This window comes from Pelophylax lessonae (assembly GCF_965119305.1).
Source record: "Pelophylax lessonae genome assembly, chromosome: 3".
Classification (NCBI taxonomy): domain Eukaryota; kingdom Metazoa; phylum Chordata; class Amphibia; order Anura; family Ranidae; genus Pelophylax; species Pelophylax lessonae.
The window spans coordinates 643,523,526-643,548,101 of record NC_138770.1 but is presented as its reverse complement, the minus strand read 5'-3'; the positions used below and the strand labels follow the sequence as shown (position 1 = coordinate 643,548,101).

The window sequence follows — 24,576 nt, the reverse complement described above, 5'->3', positions numbered from 1 at the left end:
TCAGGGGTATAAATACAAAACTCTGTTTAAAACAAAACTGTGCATGTGATAAACAGGTAGTAAATTTTATGTGTAACAGTTCATCATCCATAGGCTGCATTCATTTTATGCCTTAAAGGGTAACAGAATAGGAAGCATAACATAAACAGATATTTATAACAAAAAAATAGTTTTCATTTGTAATGACATACCTAAAAAAATATATAAAAATTATGGAACCATTAGGGTACTTTCACGCTGCTCTTTTGCAAAATCACAGTAAAAATGAATATGCGTTTTTACTGCGATTTTGCTGTGTTTTAGATGCATTTCCTGTGCGTTTCTGGTGCATTTTTGGGTTGCCTGCACCCGAGAAAAATGAACATGCAATTAAAAACACATCAAAAAACGCAAAATCGCGGTGCATTTTTAGTGCGATTTCCATTCATTTCAATTGGAAGTGGCATTTTTTGTGCGCGTTTCAAAACCACACCAAAGATGCAGCATGCAGGACTATTCTAAACGCACTGCACCGGTAACGCCGTGGTGGCAAAAGTCCCATAGGATTGAAAGGGAAATATTTTTCTTGCGTTTTTCTTGCAAGGAAAAAACACAGAAAAAAGATATCCCTGTGAGAGGGCCCTAAAGGCCCCAAGGATGCAATATTTGTTATGCATACCTACCCTTATTAGAAGACTTTAAAGCAACACCATAGCTTTAAGTCTGCACTTGATCAAAATGTTTGTCCTAGGCCAGGTTCACATTAGCCCGCACTTTGTGTTCCTGTTGCGGGTGCAGGAATCGCATCGATTCCCGCACTCGCCCACAGCTGAATTGCGCTGCTCCTTCATTCTGAATGGCACCCCCCCACGCATCTAAGTCCGCAGCGTGATCGCAGGTGCGGAAACCGCAGGTCCAGGAATTCTGCGGCCGCATTTTTAAAAAGGTGCATGCGCGTTTTTTCTGCGGTTCACGTGGCACAGCAGCCCATTCAAATGTGCCAGACGGCCCGCACTAGTGTGAACCCATCCTAAATGCCTATTCCCTGGAAGAGGTCTGTCTGTCTCTGACTTCTCTTTGATTGTTAAAAACAAGTTAGGAAATCTCCTCACATTACAGATTCTATCCAATACCCTATTCTAGCCTAGGTAAGGATGACTTCATGATTCTTCCAGCAGGATCCTGGGGAATGCTGAGCAGCCCTAACCTTGTCAGAAGATTCTCCTGCACTCTGTTCTTTCATCAGATCCCCAACTCATCCCCAATTTTAACCACTTCTGGAACAGAAGATTTTCCCCCTTAATGACCAGGCCATATTTTGCGATTTGGCACTGCGTCACTTTAACGGACAATTGCCCAGTCATGCGACGCTGTACTTAAATAAAATTGATGTCCTTTTTTTCCCCACAAATAGAGCTTTCTTTTGGTGTTATTTGATCTCTGAGATTTTTATTTTTTGCGCTATAAACAAAAAAAGAGCGACAATTCTGAAAAAAATAATATTTTTCAAATTCTGCTATATGACATTCCCAAAAAAAAAAAAATAATTAAAAATCAAAATTTTTTAACATTTTAGGCCAATTTGTTTTCTGCTACATATTTTTGGTAAAAAAAAAAAAAAAAAAAAAATAAGCGTATTTTGATTGGTTTGCGCAAAAGTTATCACGTCTACTAACTACAAGATTTATGTCATTTTCGTTTTTTTCTTGTTTTTTACTAGTAATGGCGGAGATCTGCGATTTTTGGCGGGACTGCGACATTGCGGCGGACAGATCTGACCCCTGACTGACATTTCTGACACTTTTGGGGGGGACCAGTGACATTACTACAGTAATCAGTGCTATAAATATGCACTGTTACTGTAATAATGACACTGGCAGGGAAGGGGTTAACCTGTGGGAAAACAAGGGGTTAAATGTGAGCCTAGGGCAGTGTTTTTAACTGTGGGGGGGCGTGGCTTCTGAGATGACCATAGAGACCTTTGTTACTATATAGAAGGATCACAGGCGCTCTATGATCATTCCAAGGAGAAGAACGGTCAGCTGTGTTTACAACAGCTGACCGTTCTTCTCTCTCAGCGGGGGAACGATCGCAGGTGTCAGGCGGCAATCGGAGCCGTCTGACACGTGCATTGGCTTTCCCGCTGCCGAGTGGGGGCGGAAGCGCGCCGGAGGCGTCGCGCGCTCGCCCCCTAGCTCCCTGCTCGTGACCGACGTAGACCTACGTCGGTTTGCGGAGGAGAGCCACATTGCCGCAGTAAATAGGCGGCGGCCTGTCGGGAACCGGTTAAGTAAACCCGTCACTATAGGGTTGACTTACTAAACGAAAATAGATTGTGCACTTTGGCAAGTGCAGTTGCTCCAGAGCTTAGTAAATGAGGTGAAGCTTTACTTTGCAAAGAATATCCAAGCAAGGAAAAAAAAAACAATTGTAATTTCGCTTGCACATGATTGGATAATGGAAGTCAACAGAGCTTCTGCTCATTTACTAAGCTCTGCTGGTTTCCATTATCCAATCATGTGCAAGCAAAAATACAGTTTTTTTTTTCCTATCCTGAGAAGTTACTGGTAATCCAAGCATACAGTGACAAAAATAAAAAGGCTGTCTTTATTGGAAACCACATGTCAGAGGGATCAGCAGAATGTTTCAACTTTATATTTGTTGTTTACTATACATACACATCAGTACAATCCATTTTTTGCAAATAAACATTTAATATATTTGACCAAAGACTCCCAGAGCACTATGGGTCAGCTAAAGAGACAGCACAGCGGAAGCAGCCTGCCATAGGCCCGTTTCACACAGGCTTCAGCTTGTATAAGAGCAGTGTGAACAGCAAACCTTGAGGAAAAGCAATCCTTGAGAAAAAGCTCTGCAAATGTTGAACACAGATCCTAATGGTAGTGTGGATGACCACTTTAAGCAAGCTGCAAGCAGGCTTTTAACAAGCTTCACAAAGTGCTGAAGCCTGCTAGCAGCTTGTTTAAAGTGGTCACCAGCACTTCACCAGAAATCTTTAACTGTGAAGAGATGAGTAATCTTTTGGTCTCATTCAGATTGAGCTACTGAGCTCTGTAAACAACAGCTTTCTTTCTGCACATGCAATTGATGTGAAAAGGAGCCTGGAACTCCCCCTGCTGGCTGGAATAATAATCCTGGTCTCATTTAAATTGTGCTACTGAGCTCTGTAAACAAGTTTTCTTTCTGCACATGCAATTGATGTGAAAAGGAGCCTGGAACTCCCCCTGCTGGCTGGAATAATAATCCTGGTCTCATTTAGATTGTGCTACTGAGCTCTGTAAACAAGTTTTCTTTCTGCACACGCAATTGATGTGAAAAGGAGCCTGGAACTCCCCCTGCTAGCTGGAATAATAATCCTGGCCTCATTTAGATTGTGCTACTGAGCTCTGTAAACAACAGTTTTCATCCTGCACATGCAAATGATGTGAAAAGGAGCCTGGAACTCCCCCTGCTGGCTGGAATAATAATCCTGGTCTCATTTAGATTGTGCTACTGAGCTCTGTAAACAACAGTTTTCATTCTGCACATGCAATTGATGTGAAAAGGAGCCTGGAACTCCCCCTGCTGGCTGGAATAATAATCCTGGTCTCATTTAGATTGTGCTACTGAGCTCTGTAAACAAGTTTTCATTCTGCACATGCAATTGATGTGAAAAGGAGCCTGGAACTCCCCCTGCTGGCTGGAATAATAATCCTGGTCTCATTTAGATTGTGCTACTGAGCTCTGTAAACAAGTTTTCATTCTGCACATGCAATTGATGTGAAAAGGAGCCTGGAACTCCCCCTGCTGGATGGAATAATAATCCTGGTCTCATTTAGATTGTGCTACTGAGCTCTGTAAACAAGTTTTCATTCTGCACATGCAATTGATGTGAAAAGGAGCCTGGAACTCCCCCTGCTGGCTGGAATAATAATCCTGGCCTCATTTAGATTGTGCTACTGAGCTCTGTAAACAACAGTTTTCATTCTGCACATGCAATTGATGTGAAAAGGAGCCTGGAACTCCCCCTGCTGGCTGGAATAATAATCCTGGTCTCATTTAGATTGTGCTACTGAGCTCTGTAAACAAGTTTTCATTCTGCACATGCAATTGATGTGAAAAGGAGCCTGGAACTCCCCCTGCTGGCTGGAATAATAATCCTGGTCTCATTTAGATTGTGCTACTGAGCTCTGTAAACAAGTTTTCATTCTGCACATGCAATTGATGTGAAAAGGAGCCTGGAACTCCCCCTGCTGGCTGGAATAATAATCCTAATCAATATTTCATGTTTACGTAATTAAAAAAATGTATATTTTCATTATTTTTTTTACCTATTGTTTTTGCCCAGGCCTTAATAACTAAATGAAGGAAACATGTACAACAAAACTATAAATGTGTTATGATTCCCACTCTTGTATGTATATGTGAACACTATTGGGATGATTTACTAATGGTGAATACTGCAAGAGCAACTGCCCCAGAGCTTAGTAAATGAGCAGAAGCTCTGTTGACTTCCATCATCCAATCACATGCTAGCAAAAATGCTGTTTTTTTTTTTATTTTCCTTAAAAAAAATAAAAGTGCAAAGTGAAGCTTTACCTGATTTACTAAGCTCTTCACTTGCAGAGTATAACTGCACTTTGCAAAGTGCACAGTCTATTTGCCTTTAGTAAATCAATCCCATTATATCAACCAATAATAACAACAATGACACATATAAATATCTTTTACCTTTTATAAGGAAAGCTTCTGTAAATAGGCGCAACTTATACAGAGGCTCATCGTCCAATGACATGTTTTCAAACCCAGCGCGGGCGTACATGCTTATAGCGTCCCGATATGAACCCTCAACAAAATGCAGCTTTCCCAGAATCAGCAGAGCTTCTGTTAGTAAATGTGGCTGTGGAAACAAACAATAATATATAAAATTAATTCTGAAGATTAAATGGAAATATAGGAAACTAACACTGAAATGTCAACTGGGACCCGGCAAAGCCGCCCAAGGTTTTAGGTCTTAAAGTGACACTAAACTCTAGTGTGGAAAAACAAATTCTATTGAAAGCGGAACTAAACCCATCGATTTGACAGTTTTCCAAACAGTTACATTCAAGGCATGCCGTGAATGATGACTGTCACAGTTGCTTGTGCTCAAACTATCAAATGCCTGGGGTCATAACTGCTCACATGTGCAGCATCTCTGCCACTGCAGATCAAACAGAGGCCAAGATGGCAGCTTCCTTGGCTGTAAAGGATAGGAGGGTTTAGTTCTGATTTAACCACTTGCCGGCCAGTCGCCGCAGTTATATGGTGGCAGGTCCCTGCAAATCGCCGTACCGGTACGGCGGTCCGCAGGAGCGATCCTGGGGTTGGGCGTGCCCACTCGCCAGCAGGGAAGCCGATCCACAGGGTCCGCGGCCAGGATTGCCGCCGGGCACCCGCGATCGCTCCCCGTGAAAAGAGAACAGCGGGGAACACATGGATGAGCGAGTTTGGGGTGGAGGAACTTGACTGGCCTGCACAGAGTCCTGACCTCAACCTGATAGAACACCTTTGAAATGAATTAGCGAGGCCTTCTCTCCAACATCAGTGCCTGACCTCACAAAAGCGCTTCTGGAAGAATGGTCAAACATTCCCATAGACACACTCCTAAATCTTGTGGACAGCCTTCCCAGAAGAGTTGAAGCTGTTATAGCTGCAATACTGAACCCTACGGCCTAAGACTGGGATGCCATTAAAGCGGAGTTTCACCCGAAAATGAAAGTTCCGTCCATCTTCTTGCTCCGGGTCACCTGAAAAACAAATGGATAATCACAATTTTTTTTTTTAACTTACCTGGTTTAGAAGAAAATATACTTACCTTACTTCCTCTTCCTCCCCTCGGCGGCCACGGCGATTCGTCACTTCCTGGCATGCAATGATTCCTGGGAGCTGAACGTCATCGCTCCCAGGAATCAATGCGCCTGCACCAGCCCCGACGTCAGTTCCGGTGCAGGCGCCGTCATACCTTGCTAAACAGCTTCTGGGCATGCCCAGAAGCTGTGCAGGAATGACGCTGAAGCCCCGGAGGTGACAGCGGGGCCGGCGCAGTGCATCATGGGACCGAAGAGGACGCAGAAGAGGATCGCGCTGGCTTCAAGCTGCCCACACCTGAGATGGCAGCGCTGGAGAAGACATTTTCAAGGTAAGTATTTCTTCTTGCAGGTAAGTGCGACCCGGGACAGTTCAGAGGCTATCCATTGTGGAATGTACTAGCCCTGACTGTCCCGGGGGTATTTTCATGTATTTTTTTTGGTTTTAGGTGGAACTCCGCTTTAATGTTCATGTGCGTGTAACAGCAGGCGTCCCAATACTTTTGACAATATTTTGTATATTTGTATGACAATTTAAAACAATTTATTGATCTCAATTATGTATTTTTACTCTGTATTTCTTTATTTTGAACATGTGACCAGCAGCAGATGACTAGAGGCTCCTGCTTATGTTTCCCTGCAGACAGGCTGGGAAAGATCTGGGTCATGTGACAGCTGTATATCGATTAGGAAAAAGGTACTTAGGTGTTTTTTTAATTAAAATAATTACAGTGCCATCATCCATATACAAAAATAGATGGGACAATGTCAATTAAACAGTGTGTGTTTAGTATCACTTTAATTCCCCTAATTCTCTCCAGAATTGGCTTCTAATAAAGATGAGTGCACACAATGCTACATATCAGGAATGGGAGAAGAACACATCTGATAGGGATATCAAAGCAGACAAGGTTCCCATCTGTCACTTACTGGTAATTTGCCTCTGTTTAGAATACCGCTCAGATAGTTCTTGGCTTGATGCAGTTTTGGCTCGATGCTTTCCATTAATGGAATGGAGTCTTTGAGTTTGGCAACGTTCTCCTTTAAACAGATCTCCAGCAGGGCCTCGGCCAGCAGCAGGTTTGTGAAGTCATCTGGAAGGCAGGGGTTAGGAGAGATGTCATTTAGCACTGAATTCCCATATAAAGGAAGATCTCATCCCTTCTACTTAACGGCCTGACACATGTTCAACAGGCAGAGGCCCAAAGAGCACAGGAAGCCATTTGTGTAAATGAAAAGGTCGGAGAGGTGCTCAGGGCTATTAATCTGTAAATAATCACTTCCGTTCATTGCCGAGAACCCGGGGAAAATGTTCCTGGCCAACGCATACGCCTCTGTCACCTAAACTGCTCTGCTTACCCTGGACATGAGGGGATTGTCTATGGAAAATTATTTGTATGGTTGTCACCTATGTAGCACCCTTCTGGATAAGTGCTAGGATTTGGTACATTTAGTGCTGGCCCACTCTATCCAGTGCAGCTGTATTTTTGTTGATAGGCAAAGTTAGTGTTGCTCACGGTTATTAGTATAGCTGCATGTGATTAGTTAGGTCTAGGGATCGACCGATTATCGGCAAAGCCAATATATCGAGGGCCGATATGCACTTTTCTTGATATATCAGAATCGGGCCCAGAGGTTACCGATATTGCCGATATTTCCGGAAAGTGCTTGTACCGGAGTGATGCCTACAGCTAGAGGCATCACCCCGGTACCGGCGTCCGGTCGGCTGTCTTGTAACGATAACCGATGCAGCGGAGAAGCCGCTTGGCTGTCATTACAAGGAGCGGGAGGGGACGTCCCTCCCCTCCCGCCGCCTTCTGCAGCTCGCCCGGGTCACCCGTCCAACCGGGAGACCCGAGCGACCAGCCTGCACGGCCGCCGAAGACTCGATCAAAGCTGCATTCGGCTCTGATCGAGTCTCCATGCAAAAACCCCGAAGTGATGTCATGAGTGACATCACTTCCGAGTACTGTCTGCGCCAGATTAAAATAAATGACAGCATTCAAAACAGCCAAACTTGGAGTTTTGAATGCTTTTAAGTGCAGAGGAGGGGTCTGGGGTCTTTTAGACCACCAGATCCCTCCACAAAAGTACCTGTCAAAAACAAAAAATATTATTTTTTTTAATGTACAAAAATATCAGCCAAAATTTGCCGATGCCGATATGCCAAAATATCGGTATCGGCAACAAAAAACGATATCGGTCGATCACTTGTCAGGTCTGCTCAGTGTTTTAGCTGCTGCAGGTTTGACTGCTTCCTCTGCTTTCTGGTGAAATGTGGATCTCTCTAGAGCAGTGGCCTCCAAACTGCGGCCCGGGGCCAGATGTGGCCCTATGCTTGCCTCTATCTTTCCCACTATCTCTATCTTGCCCACTAGATGAAAAAGAAGTGCTCGTACAAGAAGCCAAATACCAAAAAGGGCCAAATATTTTGTAGTAATTTATTACTGATGCGTAAGAATCACTTAAAAATGATAAAAAAAAAAAACCATCAAGATGTCAAGTGATACAAAAATGTACAGCAGTGCATTTAGTGAGATGGCCGCCAGCTCCAGGACCAGAAGTGGCAGCATGACATCAGCGTAGAGCTCCGCTCCGACACGTTTGGTGCCAACGGGTGTCCATCAGAATAAGTGCCAAATACCAAAATGGGCCAGATATTTTGTACAAATTTATTACTGATGCGTAAGATCACATAAAAACAATAAAAAAAACATCAAGATGTCAACTAATACAACAATGTACAGCAGTGCTCCAAGTGAGATGGCCGCCAGCTCCGGGACCAGAAGTGGCGGCGTGACATCAGCGTATAGCTCCGCCCCGAAACGTTTGGTGCCAACAGGCGTCCATCTGAGTAAGTGCCAAATACCAAAATGGGCCAGATATTTTGTAGTAATTTATTACTGATGCGTAAGAATCACATAAAAATGATAAAAAAAACATCAAGATGTCAAGTAATAAAACAATGTACAGCAGTGCACTTAGTGAGATGGCCGACAGCTCTGGGACCAGAAGTGCCGGCGTGTCATCAGCGTATAGCTCCGCCCCAACACGTTTGGTGCCAACAGGCGTCCATCTGAGTAAGTGCACTGCTGTACATGGTATTATTACTTGACATCTGGATGTTTTTTTTGTCGTTTTTATGTGATTCTTACGCATCAGTAATAAATTGCCACACTAATGGCCCGTTTTGATATGAATAAATACTTTTTTTTTTTTTTTCAAATTATATATGCATATATCTGAAGGTCCTCTTCAATATACATCAAAGCAGAGTGCGTAAAATATAATGTCTTAGGTTTGTCTTTAACTTAAACTGTGCTCAGTGCTGTCCCAAAAAATTGGATTTTTGACTTACCGTAAAATCCATTTCTCTGATGTTCATTAACGGACACAGTTCCTGATATTCCTAAACGTTGGGTTATACTGCCCCTATAGGAGTAGGACACTAGGCAGAAAAAAAGTCTGGCTTCACCTATGGCCAGTCCCAGGGGGTATACTCCCCCTCTCTGCTATAGGTACTCAGTTTAGTTACAAGCAGTGTCAAAAGAATTACACTCCACAGAGGGGTGGATACTGTGTCCGTCAATAAACATCAGAAAATTGGATTTTACGGTAAGTCAAAAATCCCATTTTCTCTTTTGTTCATTGACGGACACAGCTCCTGATTCTTCTTAACTATTGGGATGTCCCAAAGCAGTGTTTAACAAGAGTGGTGGGAACAGTAAAAAAATGCAAGGCTAAACAGTAGCCAACCAGGCATTAGGAGCTCAACTAAAACAACTGGGGCCCACCTGAAAAAAACAATTCACCCTCAAAGAGGATCAGGTCCTCTAAACAGCGGCCTGAAAAACCTTGCATCCAAAAGAAGCACCCGCAGATGCCAATACATACACTTTATAGAACTTTGTGAAAGTGTGCACCGATGAACAGGTGGCCGCCTTGCAAACCTGTGTCACTGACGCCTGATGACGGGAGGCCAGAGTAGAGTGCGCCTTAACAGGGAAAGGAGGAACCTGACCCCTAATGGAATAGGCCTGAATTACCGTCTGTCTGATACATTTGGAAATGGTCACAGAGGAAGTGGACAACCATTTACGAGGCCCATCCGTGAGCACAAAGAGAGAGTCTGACTTCCCAAAAGACTCAGTCGCTGCCAGGTACACCCTAATTGCCCAGACCACATCCAAGGCATGCAAGGCAATTTCCTTTGGATGTTTAGGCCTGGGACACAGGGAAGGCAACACAATGTCTTCATTTAAATGAAAATCAGTGACAACCTTTGGATCCTTACTCCTGACTAGGCAGAAAAAAACTGAGCAGCCATAGCAGGGAGAGGGAGTATACCCCCTGGGACTGCCCATAGGTGTAGCCAGACTTTTTCTGCCTAGTGTCCTACTCCTGTAGGGGGCAGTATAACCCAGTGGTTAAGAATATCAGGAGCTGTGACCGTCAATGAACGAAAGAGAAATTAGAATCCTGTGCGCAGGGTGACCATCAGGACCATTGCCCTTTGTTCCAAAGGAGCGGTCTGCTTCCAGCAGTTCGCTCCGCCCCCTGCTCTCATGCTGTCAACTGATTGGACAGAATCAGTGGTGATGGAAAGTTGCTCCCCCCAGGTTACCCTTCCTCCTCCACTGAAATAAACTTAGTAGGTTGACCATACAAGTATATTGCACCCTGTGCATCATGATGGCAGCCGTATCCCATCTGCATGTCCAACCGCACCCTCCATGCTTCTGTCTATGGGCAGCCCAATGCTGAAGATACAAGCAACTGGAGGTGAACAGATGCTGCATATTTAAAGTCTAGAGATGCAATCGACAAAGAAGGAACAGTGCGAAGGTTTATTAAGGAAGTTGGAGGCAAGAGAGTCACAGAACAAAGAACTTGGCAATCTACCCAGAACTGAAGATGTCTGACACAGAAACTGGGAAAGGAGTGACCCGGCATCCCAACTAGTTTAATGGAAAAAGCTAAAACTGATATATGCAACGTCAGCATTTTTTAAAAAACTGAACTCCAGGCTAACAGCTAAAAACACATTTGAAATACATACTCTATATTGAAGCCTAGGCCAGAAACCAGGAAGCATGTAAAAAAAAGTTTAAAATAAGTAAATATCTATTTAATAATGCTAGCAGCATAGGGATACAAAATATTTCATGTTGATTGAGAGAGTTTAGTTCCCCTTTAATGGACTTAAAAGCACAAACACTTTGCTGGACGTCTCTCAATTTTTAAGACAGAAACTTACTTCTTGAGGAAAAGTGATTTAACCTCACATACAGAAAGGCTTCTTCACAGTAAGAGCTGTGAAAATGTGGAATAGACTCCCTCGGGAATTAGTTGTGGCCAGCTCAGTAGATTGTTTTAAAAAAGAGCTGGATGCATTCCTAAATGCACAAAATATAACTAGATATGAACATTTATAGGAAATAACACCAGAGATTGGTGAACAGGAAATATCCGATTCCCTTCAGGGGGATCAGAAAGGAACTTATTCTCCCCCACTGGAACAAAACAGATCATGCTTTATAGGGGTTTTTTTTTTTTTTGCCTTCCATTGGATCAACTGTGGGTATAGGCAGGGGCGTATCTAATGCAAAGCAGATAAGGCATTTGCCTTGGGTGGCATTTTTCAGGGGAGCAGCACCGCCCCCAGGAAAAGGGGACACTACGATACTGTTCCGCCACTGTGGGGGGCCACTGCCCACTGGTTCTAGTTAAAGGCAATGATCGGAACATGATCCCATCCCCCCTCCACCACCACTACCGATCCCACTCCACAACCACCACTGATCCCATCCCATCTCCACCACCACCACTGATCCCACCCCCCCTCCACCATCACATCATTGATGCCATCCCCCCTCCACCATCACATCACTGATCTCATCACCCCTCCACCACCACTGATCCCACCCCCCTCTACCACCACCACTGATCCCATCCCCCCTCCACCATCACACCACTGATCTCATCCCCCCTCCACCACCACCACTGATCCCACTCCACCACCACCACACCACTGATCTCATCCCCCCTCCACCACTGTTCCCACCCCCCCTTTACCACCACCACTGATCCCATCCCCCCTCCACCACCACCACTGATCCCTCCCCCCCTTTACCACCACCGATCCCATCCCCCCCTCCACCACCACCACTGATTCCTTCCCCCCTCCACCATCACACCACTGATCCCATCCCCCCTCTACCACCACTGATCCCACCCCCCCTCCACCGCCACCAATAATCCCTCCCCCCCCCTCCACCACCACCACTGATCCCTCTCCCTCTCCACCGCCACCACTGATCCCTCCACTCTTCCCCCACCATTTATCCCCCCCCTCCACCACCACCACTGATCCCTCCCCTCTTCCACCACCACTTATCCCACCCCCCTTCCACCAGCATCCCTCTGCCACTTATCCCAATTTTTGTTTATTAAAAGTCTTGCAATCAATAAGCATAAAACCAATAATATATACATATTTACATGAAAAGGGAAAAATATACATAACAAATTCTGCTCGCAAACAAAGAATGGCTTTACAGCAAAAGCAAAACTGCGGGAGTCTCCCACATGCAGGCTGCGGCTCCCTGACACCCGCAAGTGCCGTGCCCGCATGCGAGAGACTCCTGCACCTCGCAGGAGACTTGGGATGTCAGGGGAAAGAGCGGTGTCTGTTAGCTGTGACAGAATGGAGCCGATGCTTCCTGTGTAGTTCTGGCTCCGTCCTGTCACAGGCGGAGTGATATCAAATGCACTCCGTCTGTGATAGGAAAGCTACAGGAAGCATCGGCTCGGCATGCTTCCTCCAGCGCCACTCAGTGATCTCTGCCAGCATTTCCCACCAGCAGTACCCACAGCAGTACCAGCCAGCAGTACCCACAGCAGTACCAGCCAGCAGTTCCAGCCAGCAGTACTCGCCAGCAGTACCCACCAGCAGTACCCAACAGCAGTAAGTCACATGTGCTAGGGGTGCAAATAGCCCCCAGCACATAAATGTAAATATCCCAGCATATGCAGGGTTTCTGACCCCTACCACCATGACCACTTCAAATCACTGAAGTGGTCATGGTGGTTGGAGTGTTCCTTTAATATCTCTCAGAAGAAGTAAGCAAAGTACACACGGGTCGAATGCCGGGCAACATCAGCCGGTTCAATGAAAACTGACCGCCATTGGGCCCATGTGTATGGCAGCCGGTTCAACAGAAGCCAGCCATTCAGGCATGCGCAGAAAAAAACTGGCTCCTAACTTTTTTTAGCTGGCTCCTAGAGTTCAAACAGATTTGTCAAACCCTGCTTTAGATGTGTAGACGCGTTCACTCTACATAGACATCTTCACCGGCGAACACTATGCTCTGGACACCTATGCGCGGGTCTGCTTGCCGGTAGAGATCTATGTGTATTGCGGTGCGGAGTTCAAGGATAAAGCAGCAAGGATATGACCACCAGCCCCTGTATAATGTGCAGATTTGTTTGCTTGGCAGGGATAGGTTTACTCTGTGAAGTCAATATCGTCTTGATATCTATCTGCCTTTATGAAGGGTAACACGCTCATGTCTTTCTACTGTGTCTGATCACAATAGTGGAAACAGCATTGCTCTTTTCTTGCAGATAACCTCACGTCTATGGGAACAGTAGTATAATCCTAATGGGCATTGTTTTCTGAGCCTTGCTGAGTGAGATTCAAGCTAGTAGTACTGGCAGGAGTGCATGCACGAGTTTGATCAGAGCAGCGTTTACAGTTCTACAAGCTGATTTAATTGTGTAATGTTAGGCGCGAATTCCGCTAAATGTGGGTTTCATTGGTAACTACGGTGTGTGGATTCCCACTTTCTATTGTAGATTTGAATGTATACAGGTGTGGCTGATTCTATGTGAGTAACTTATGTCATGTGACTGTACATTTGGAACTCATTGGCTGATGTTGGCTGATGTTGTATAGCCATCACTTCATGCCGTTGTCCCTGTTTTGTCCCATAAATAAATGGAGCTCAATGCTTTAGGCAGGACATTCTATCGAGCATCCAATGTGATAACAGCCTGTGTGTCCGTATTACTGGGTACTGCTCAGTGCGCTCCATTACCTTATACCAGTGATGGCGAACCTTGGCACCCCAGATGTTTTGAAACTACGTTTCCCATGATGCTCAACTACACTGCAGATTGCATGAGCATCATAGGAAATGTAGTTCCAAAACATCTGGGGTGCCAAGGTTCGTCATCACTGCCTTATACGAAACGATGCGATTTTTAGCACAACAGGATTGATTGCGCTTGGCGTATATTAATATCCAAAAGTGCAGTTATTAGCGCAACTGAGTTGTTTGCACATCAAGCGTAAATTAAGATATAATACAGGACAAGTAGATTGTCATGAACAAACAGACTGGGACCCTAATTTAGTTCCTTGTTCAAGTAGTTTTTGTTTAAATTTCCACACCCCTGGACATGTAGCAATATTAACCACATCAGGGTTTGACCTGGTCTTTCATGGGAAAGCTGAGGATGAAAAACGGAATAAACTTGTCTCTAAACATTTTAAACAAGAAATAAGCAAAATGGATTGGAGCAGAAATGTGCAATGAATGCGTTTCTGACTCAACATCTAAAGCTTTTTTTTAACGTTTAGAAGTAAGCTAGATTTAAAGCTGCCATCGGGGCAGAAATTTTAAAAACAAAATTGACTTTAAAGTGTAAGTCCACTCTAACACTAAAATCCCTGCATCTATAGACATCCCCAATCCACTAACCTATCTAGCCCTGTAAAGAAGAAATCAGTGTACATACCTTTTCTGAAGCCGATCCGACCCGATCTCCAGCGGCAGAAGCTCTGCAGAGGACATGGCCGTCAACGTCACACATAGATTTACTATGGGGCTTCCATTGTCGGATGTGTCCTCTGCACCCACCTCCACAGTGAAGCCACGGCTGACAGCTCAGTGTGGGATCAGCTTCAAAAAAGGTAAGTATTCTGATTTCTTCTTTACTAGATATTTGTTGCAAAGAAAAAAGGGTTGGGACTTTACATGAGAGACATAAATGGGTCGGCATTTTTACTCGTATACACCTGTACTACTATATATACTTAATTTTTACACATATACTCATTATACTCCTCTTACAAATATATGTATACGGTGCTATACTTATGGCTTTTGTCATCTCTACTACTCAGCCCACACGTGCCATGTGTGCGACATGTTCCACCTGGCTTACCTGCCTATGTGCCCTCAGCTCCCGTGGGAGGCATTTGGGGCCAGTTTCAGTCTCCATGCCATTCTGCATGCCGCTATGCAAGTCCCTTTTCTCCTCCCCATTTTTAACATTTTTTATATTTTTCATCTCTTGCATTATCCTCATATATGCCTAATTTTCCCATTTTTATAGATTACTAAAATACACACATCTACTCCTGACGAAGTGGCGATTTGGGTCCACGAAACTCGTTGAGTCAATGATGTTCGTAAAATATTGAATTACTCCATTACTTGGAACTTCAAGTTCTGTTATATCTTGAATATGTTTATTACTCTATATTATTGGAAATTAGCTTTGTCGGACATCATTCATTGTATTTGGGGAGTGTTCATCTGTATTGTATTATTTGATGTTATCATTTTTGATCTGCCATGTATGTTTTATTTACATGTATCAATAAATGCTGCTGACATTTTCCCTGCGGACCCATTTATGTCTCTCATGTAAAGTCCCAACCTCTTTTTCCTTGCAACAAATATTAGGGATGGAGACGCACAGCAAATCCCAGCTTGAGCCTCATGTAAAGTCCCACCACTCCCCCCTTCTTTCTTTACTATATAGGTTAGTGTTAGATCGTTGATGTCTGTAGATGAAGGTAATTTAGTGTTATAGTGGACTTCTTCTTTAAAGCGGAGTTCCACCCAAAAGTGGAACTTCCGCTTTAGGGAGTCCTGACCCCCCGACATGCCACATTTGGCATGTCATTTTTTGGGGGGAGGAGCGGGTACCTAGTTTTGACAGGTACCCGCTCCCACTTCCGCTCGGAGCGCCGCGGCGCCCTGAGCGGAAGTTCTCCTCTCCCCCTCCCTCCCTGCAATCTTCTGGGACACGTCAGAGGTCCCAGAAGATTGCCGGCCAATCACGGCGCGCAGCGCGACTCGCGCATGCGCAGTGGGTACCCGGCTGTGAAGCCGCAAACTGTAACAGCCGGGTGCCCACAGCAGTGATGCCGGCGCCGAGGGAGAGGATCGAGGCTTCCGGCGGCCGCATCGCTGGACCGTTGGACAGGTGAGTAAATGGCTGGAACTCCGCTTTAAGTACCCCAGATTTTTTGTTCTGCTGCTTCTTCAAGCTCCCCCAGCTCCTTTCATCTCCAATACATCAGAACATGCTTTCTGCTACATAAATTCTAACAACTGCATTTCCTGTTGAGGAGACCAGTCACCCCAGCTAGCTATCTGTGAGTTGGGTACGTCAGTCTCCTCAACACCCACCCACCATGGGCATCTAAAGTGATGAAGCCCAGCAGGTTCCTCCTATCTGGAGGAAAAAGACCCTAAAGCCGAGCGATGATGTCCACAAAGATGTTCTTCAGACAGTATCAAGGCAAGTATAAAAAAAAAAAAAAAAGAAAGGGTTCACTAGACCAGCGGTCGCCAACCAGTGGACCACTGATGGTCCACGAGAAAATGTTGGGGGGGTTCTGCCTCAAATCAACATTGTGGCAGATGTATACCACCCAATGTTGTTTCCAGTATTGTTCTCAATGCGCGCTGATAGTCAATACTGTCAGCACGCATTGATACCCATTGCTTCCTCTGTTGTTCCAGCTTCTGTGAACTCAGAGGGAGGCGCCGGGAGTAGCGCAGAGAGCGGGAGGTGAAGAAGGAGGGGACTTCCAATGGCAGCACCGATCACAGACTGTGGGAGGGAGCACAGAGCTCAAGCACATGGTTGGATAAGGAGGTGAGGTCCAATGATAAGCCTGTGTCAGGCAGCAGTGTGATGCAGAGTGGGAGGCAGGCACAGAGCCTGAGCACTGTGTACATAAGGCAGCAGTGTGATCCAGGGGAAGGGGGGCAGAGAGCCAGAGCACTGTGTGTATAAGGCAGTGTGACGGTATTCACCATCACTGGAGGTGAGGAGCAGATACTTAATGGTTTGAATTGCTTCAGATGGGACAATAATATTTGTCAACCATATCTTCACATAGAAATATGAAGATTTAATACCACCTTACACAGTGTATTCCATGTGCTTGTCTGTGAGAGAGACACACAGACTGTCATTGGCAGACTTCCCTATTGTTTGTGTATTGGGAGGGAATGTGGATTGTGCCTGTCTCATTGTTAAATGTTAATGACCCCATATTGTTCTGTCTGCCTTAAGATAAGCTTATTATGAGAAGTATATGTGTATTGGCTGCTAAGGGGGAGGGGGAATGTCCCACAGTGTATATCTTTGTGTACACTGTATGGGAGTGTTAAACTCTTTTTATTGGATTGTGAATGTCAGGGCCTTTTTTCAACAAGGTCCACCTGGGCGGTAACCTTGTGGGGGGGGGGGGGGGGCTGTATAAAAGTCTGTTTCTTGTTCAATAAAGTTGAGTTATACTTCACCCTCAATCTAGAGACATGTCTCTCATTGGGGGAATATGCTGCAAGGGATTGCTATGTTCTTCATACTCCCTTGGATAATCACTAAGCTCTTGTAAGAGCTTGTGTAAGAGCTTGTTCCTGTTCTGGCTGCACTCTCTAGGGAAAGATAGGTTCACCCACGGAAACCTGGAGCCTTGTCGTAGGTCCAGGGTGGGTAGGAGACGGCGAGACCCTAACCAAGCTGCGGCATTTAGTGGAGTCTGAAGTGAATACGTTGTCTGGTGGAGTGCTTGGAGCCCTCGGGAAGCACTAAGAGCATCCGTCAACGGAGGTGCCTGGTTGGGGTGCCGGTTGATCTGTTATAGGCAGCAGTGTGATCCACAGGGAGGGAGGCAGAGTGCGGGAGCATTGTGTGTATAAGGCAGTAGTGTGATCCAGGGGGAGGGGGGCAGAGAGCCAGAACACTGTGTGTATAAGGCAGCAGTGTGATCCAGGGGGAGTGGGGCAGAGAGACAGAGCATTGTGTGTATAAGGCAGCAGTGTGATCCAGGGGGAGGGGGCAAAGAGCTGGAGCATTGTGTGTATAAAGCAGCAGTGTGATGCAGAGTGGGAGGGAGGCACAGAGCCTCATCATGGTGTGTATAAGGCAGAAATGTGATCCGGTGGGAGGGGGCAGACAGCCAGAGCATTGTGTGTATAAGGCAGCAGTGTGATCCAGGGGGAGGGGGCAGACAGCAAGAGCATTGTGTGTATAAGGCAGCAGTGTGATCCAGGAGGAGGGGGTCAGGGAGCCAGGGCATGGTGTGTATAAGGCAGCAGTGTGATCCAAGGGGGGTGGGGGCAGAGAGCCGGAGCATTCTGTGCAAAAGGCAGCAGTGTGATCCAGGGGGAGGGGGGCAGAGAGCCAGAGCATTTTGTGTATAAAATCCATGTTCGTGGTCCGCGGGATTCAAAATTGTGAGTTTAGTGGTTCGTGAGGTCAGAAAGGTTGACAGCCACCGATCCAGAGCAGTCGTTCTCAACCAGGGTTTCATAGAAGCCTAGGGTTCCTTCAGAGGTTGCACACTCCTGGTACTTAATGCCCCTTTAAGACCCTCGCACTGTTTGTGCAGGAGGTGATACCGCTGCCTTCTGAATTTGATTTTGCATTGAAATACTGTGTCACAACCGCAATCCAAGCATTTGGTTTGCTGTGCAGCTCCATTGAGGTCACGGCACAAGTTTGACAGGCAATGCCGCCTGTGACTGGACAAGTTAAAAAGAGTCCTGTGCGATTTGTGTCTGAATGCGATGCAAATTCGGCCATACAATCTGTATGGTTGAATTCGCATCGCACAGACATCGCATGTAATTTGCAGAGCAGTGCGCTCCGAATCACATGCAATGTCTGTCATCACATATATGTGAACCGGGACTCAAGGAAGTATACACATGATGAATGGATTTAGAGAATATCTGCTTGTCCTGGAGTTCAGCTTAAATCCTTGCATGGTCTGCTTTATCACATACAAATAAACCACAAGGAGAGGAACACAACCTGACACCTGGCAGCAAGGCGTTAAGCAGGGCAGGGCTTGTAGAGCCATAAAGTGATTAATTCTTGTGTCAACATTCAAAGTTCAAAGTATAAGGCTGGCCATACATTATACAATTTTCCTGTTCAGTTTTCCTTTAGATTTACCAAAACCATATAATATGAGGTCATATGTAAACACTTTAACCACTTCTGGACCGGAAGATTTTCCCCCTTAATGACAAGGCCATATTTTACAATTCGGCACTGCGTTAATTTAACGGTTGTGTGACACTGTACCCACAAAAAATTAATGTCCTTTTTTTCCCACAAACAGAGCTTTCTTTTGGTGGTATTTGATCACCTGTGCAATTTTAATTTTTTGCGCTATAAACAAAAAATGAGCGACAATTTTGAAAAAAAAAAAAACAATATTTTTCACTTTCTGCTATATGACATTTTTTAAAAAAAAAGTAAAAATCCAAATTTTTTAACATTTTAGGACAATTTGTTTTCTGCTACATATTTTTGATAGACAAAAATCACAATAAGGCCTCTTTCACACGGCCGCTCCGCTGTTTTTCTCCGCTGCGGGACTTTTTTTTTTTTCACTCCGTATGTCCGCATATCATCCCATCCGTTTGCGGATGATATACGGACATAATGTAAGTCTATGGGCATTGCGGATGTCAGCGGATGACACCGCTGACATCCGATTTTGCTTCCTTTCCGTTTTTTGAACGGAGGAAAAATAGGGTTCTGAAAGGAAGAAAATCGGATGTCAGCGGATGGTATTCCGCTGACATCCGCAATGCCATTGACTTACATTATGTCCGCAAATCATCCGCAAAAAAATAGGATGATTTGCGGACATACGGAGCGCCCGTGTGAAAGGGCCCATAGTGTATTTTGATTGGTTTGCACAAAAGTTATTGTGTCTACTAACTACGGGAAAGATTTATGTCATTTTTGTTGTTTTTTTTTTTTTTTTTTTATACTAGTAATGGCGGCGATCTGCGATTTTTAGCGGAACTGCGACATTGCGGCGGACAGATCGGATCCCTGACTGACATTTTTGACACTTTTGGGGGGACCAGTGACATTACTAGTGACATTACTGCTAAAAATATGCACTGTTCCTGTAATAATGACACTGGCAGGGAAGGGGTTAACATTGTGGGTGATCAAGGGGTTAAATGTGAGCCTAGGGAAATGATTCTAACTGTGGGGGGGGGGGGGGGGGTGGCTTGTGAAATGACCATAGAGACCTGTGATCCTATATAGAAGGATCACAGGTGCTCTATGATCATCCCAGGGAAAAGAACAGTCAGCTGTTTTTACAATAGGTGACCGCGTTTCTCTCTCAGTGGGGAGCGATCGCGGGTGTCAGGCGGCAATCAGAGCCGCCTGCCCCGTGCATCTGCTTCCCCACTGACAAGTGGGGGCGGGGTCGCGCCGGCGCACGCTTGCCCCCTTGCTGCAGAGGCGCGACTGACGTAGATGTATGTCGGTTTGCGCAGGAGGGCTGCCCTGCTGCAGTAAAAAGGCGGAAGAGGTTAAACGCGTATATAATCAGGCAGGCTCTTATACTACATAGTTGAAGGTAAAACTAAAGGAAATTGAATAAAAAAATTGTATAATGTATGGCCATGTTAACCAAACTCCTATTCCCATATTAAATGGTGCATTGATAATACATGAAATATCGCTATCCATTGAGTTGGCATGTCTCCCACCAGACGGGCTCTTCCCAATCTCCATGCCAGTAGACGCAGAGCAGGTTTTCTTTGCTTTTCTTTTATGCCGGTCAAGTGGTTGAGTTTTCCCATGACTGCCTGAGCCATGAATCACCACCCCACAGCCCTGTGTGTTCATTCATTAGACTGTTATTACTGCTCTGTACATGAAATGTGCACAAAATCTTTCCACGCCACTTCCCTGTCCGCCTGCAGCCTACAAATGTGAAACTCGTGATTGAGCCGCGTCTGCTTTTCCTTCTCCATATAAAAAAAACTTTGCTTCCTTACAGGGATGAAAACAAAAAAAAAAAAACCTATTACGTGACATAGAAGAAAATGACTAAGAAAGGTTAGCACTCAGACGGCTGGAAAACTCCATCATTCCATTCAAGGTTTCCACAGTGACTACAACTGAGCTACTGGGATATGATTGGGAAAATAAGAGGCGAATGCACGGGCAATATTACCAACTTACAAACTTTTTTGGGGGGGGGGCATAATTTCAAGGTCACCCATGCTCCGCCCCTTTTCAACAAGGTCATGAAAGGGAAGGGCTTAGTCATTTTACTTATTTTGAGTATTTATTTTTAACCACTTTACCACCGGAGGATTTTGCTGTCTTACGTCCAGGCCACTTTTTGCGATTCGGCACTGTGTGAATTTAACGGACAATTGCGCGGTCGTGCGATGCCGTACCCAGACAAAATTGACGTCCTTTTTTTCCCACAAATAGAGCTTTCTTTTGGTGGTATTTGATCACCTGTGCGATTTTTACTTTTTGCGCTATAAACAAAAAAAGAGCGTACATTTTGAAAAAAATAACAATATTTTTCACATTTTTTTTATATGAAATTCCCCCCAAAAAAATGTAAAAATCTAAATTTTTTTAAATTTTTGGCCAATTTGTTTTCTGCTACCTATGGTTGGTAAAAAAAATCACAATAAGCATATTTTGATTGGTTTGCGCAAAAGTTATTGCGTTTACTAACTAAGGAAAAGATTTCTGTCATTTTTGGTGGTTTTTTTTTTTAACGAGTAATGGCGGCGATCTGCGATTTTTTTTGCGGGACTGCGACATTGCGGCGGACAGATCGGACCCTTGACTGACATTTTTGACACTTTTGGGGGTACCAGTGACATTACTATAGTAATCAGTGCTATACATATGCACTGTTACTGTAAAAATGACACTGGCAGGGAAGGGGTTAATTTTATTGGAGAGGGAGGGGTTAATGTATGCCTGGTGCTTACTAACGTGTGTGGGGGAGGTGACTGAGTGACACAGGGACAGATCGCATGTTCAGCTATGCTGAACCCTGCAATCTGTCACTGTTTGTCACTTAGGAGATCCGCCCGCTTTGTTTACACAAGAGGGCGGATCTCCAGACTCGATTCCCCGACGACCGGGGAAGAGCGGCGGCGATCGCCGCCGCTCCTCCCCTAGCCCGACTCCCGCTGTGGCTGAACACAGCGGGAGCGAGCCTCCGGCGGCGCGTGAGCGCCGCCCAGAAGGGGTGGAGTCCAGCGACGTAGGTCTACGTCGCTGGACGGAATCGAGCCACTTTGCCGCAGTACAGTCAACGTGACTGGTCGGCAAGTGGTTAAAGGGCAAACGGCAGCATTTCTTTTTAAAACATTTGTTAACCTAAAAACAAAATTGATCCTGTCCCCTTAAAGCATGTTATACAGCACAGTGCTTGTGCTGTGTAATTTGGCCCCTTCTATCACCTAAAATACCTGGCTGATCCTGCCTGGCTATGTCCTCCCCTCTGTAAACTGACCACAGTATACCATGACTGCTGAGCTCTGACACCGTGGTCAGTTTACGTGCCTCCGTCATCCACAGCTCTCCTGTCCTCCTCTGTCCTATCTCCCCCCTCCCTCCCTGCCTGTCTGCTCCTGTGTCAGTGCCCCCCCCCGTCCTGCTGTTGTAATTTAATTTAAAGTTTCATATCCTGTTTACAGTCTGTTTAATAATCCTGCGTGCCCCTGTGTCTGAGTTTTATAAAATTAAGCCATTCTTTACAAGTTTTCAGAGCGCCGATCACGTGACCTGCCGCCTCTCCCCTCCTCGCCCCCTCCCCTCCTGACTAATGACAGCGAGGAATCATTGGCCCGCCCACTGGAGCGGAGAGAGTAGACAGGTCACGTGAGCGGGGCTCTAAAAACTGGTAAAGAACGCCTTATTTTATTTAAAACACAGACACAGGGGCACACAGGATTATTAAACAGACCAGACAGGATGGTATAAAGTGGCTTTACAACCACTTTAAAGGGGAAGTTGAGATTCCAGGGGGGGGGGGGGACTGCTGCATCCGTAAGGATAGTAAAAAAAGGTGCTGGTGGTACTGTAAAAAAGTGCTGAGGTGCTCCAAAGTGATAACCAGTGCCAGGTGTCTTAATCCCCTATTGGGACCCTACTCACCGGAAGGGATGGACCCTCCCTTTAGGGTCAAAAAAGCTTGAAACCAATTGGAGAATTCCTCCAGGCTGACTCTCTGTTGTTATGACCCCTTATAGATGGTTACTCCGGGCGACAAAGGTGATAAATCCTCTCACTGGGGATCAAACAGACTTCGAACCAGTGTATATCCAGAAGAGTCTCCTCCAAACTGGCACTCTGTAGCAGAGCTGTGGGAGGGACCAGCAGGCTCCACCCACTATAGGCTGTCTATAGAAAACTACAGGAGGGGGCGGAGACAAGACCAGTCACCCTGCACAAGGAGAGAGAGCAGGGAGTTTGGTGTAGTTTACTGGCAGAGGAGGGGTTTTTGTTTGGGGATGAGCATGCAGATTTTTTTGGGGGGGGGTGAAGGAGGGGATTTTTGCTGGGGTGGGGGTGCAATTTAGCATCTCTGCCCTGGGCACTAGATGACCTTGTACCAGAACTGAGAGGACCCGATCTTTCTCTGCTGCAGTTTCACTTTTACTTACAGGTCCCCTCTCACCCCACCCTGTACCCAGACAGTGAAAGGTGAAGCAGTACACTGGTACTCTCATCTCCTATCAGCATGCTTCTTGCACACCTGATTGGCTCCTTGTTTTGCTTCTTCCTCATTTTTGCGCTCTGCTGTACAGACTATACAGTAGACTCTAAGGCAGCCCATAGATGAGTCAGTGTTTTCTGTTAAACCAGTGGGTGGGCCAGTTTGATATGGATCAGGGAATTCTCACCGCTGAGCTATTGTATTTTTACGGGGGGGGGGGGGGACGACTTCCCCTCCATCAAAATACAATGATCAGTGCTGCTGGCTATCGCTTGCAGCACTGATCAAGCCAGGGGGAAAATGTGGCAGGGCGGTTGTAGAGGAGCTGATCAGTAGATCGACTTCTGTACAACTACAATGCTCATACATGGATCGAAATTCATTCCATGTATGGCCGGCTTAAGGCAGTCATTCTCAACTAGGGTTCTGTACAACGGGCTGGCCAGCAAAATCAAAGGTTAGCAACTTCCGTTCCCCCAAATTACAAATACAGTATATGGCCAAAAGTTTCTGGACACCTCACTATCAAACAAATTTTCATAAACTTGTTGGACATTCCATTCCAAAACCATGGGCATTAATAGGAAGCCTCCATTTTTTAGGTGGAAAGAAAGTGCTGGACCCGTAGGGTTAGCTTACTGGTATTATTAACGTAAGGCGCGGGTGCTCAACCTGTGGCCCTTCAGCTGTTGCGGAACTACAAGTCTCATGAGGCATTGCAAGGCTGAGAGTTACAAAGGCATAAGACATGATGGGAATTGTAGTTTGGCAACAGCTGGAGGGCCACAGGTTGAGCCTCCATACCATAAGCTATTGATGTTGGTGTGAATGGTCTGGTTCCTTCTACACCCCAGAGAATCTCCACCGTCTCCTTAGCTTGTAGTGTAATGTAACGAGAATTAAAATGAAAGTGCCACA

At 45.5% G+C, this 24,576-nt stretch overlaps 1 protein-coding gene across 1 annotated transcript in view; it reads right to left on the bottom strand.

Moving 5' to 3' along the window:
- The window catches only part of TTC7A (tetratricopeptide repeat domain 7A), a 596,795-nt gene that overhangs the window by 550,281 nt on the left and 21,938 nt on the right, over nucleotides 1-24,576 (bottom strand). Inside the window, exons 2-3 of the mRNA XM_082252340.1 lie at nucleotides 6,759-6,922; nucleotides 4,711-4,879 (exon numbers count right to left, since the gene is read on the bottom strand). Coding sequence (XP_082108466.1) covers nucleotides 4,711-4,879; nucleotides 6,759-6,922 — 333 coding nt within the window. The remainder of the gene's footprint in view (nucleotides 1-4,710; nucleotides 4,880-6,758; nucleotides 6,923-24,576) is intronic.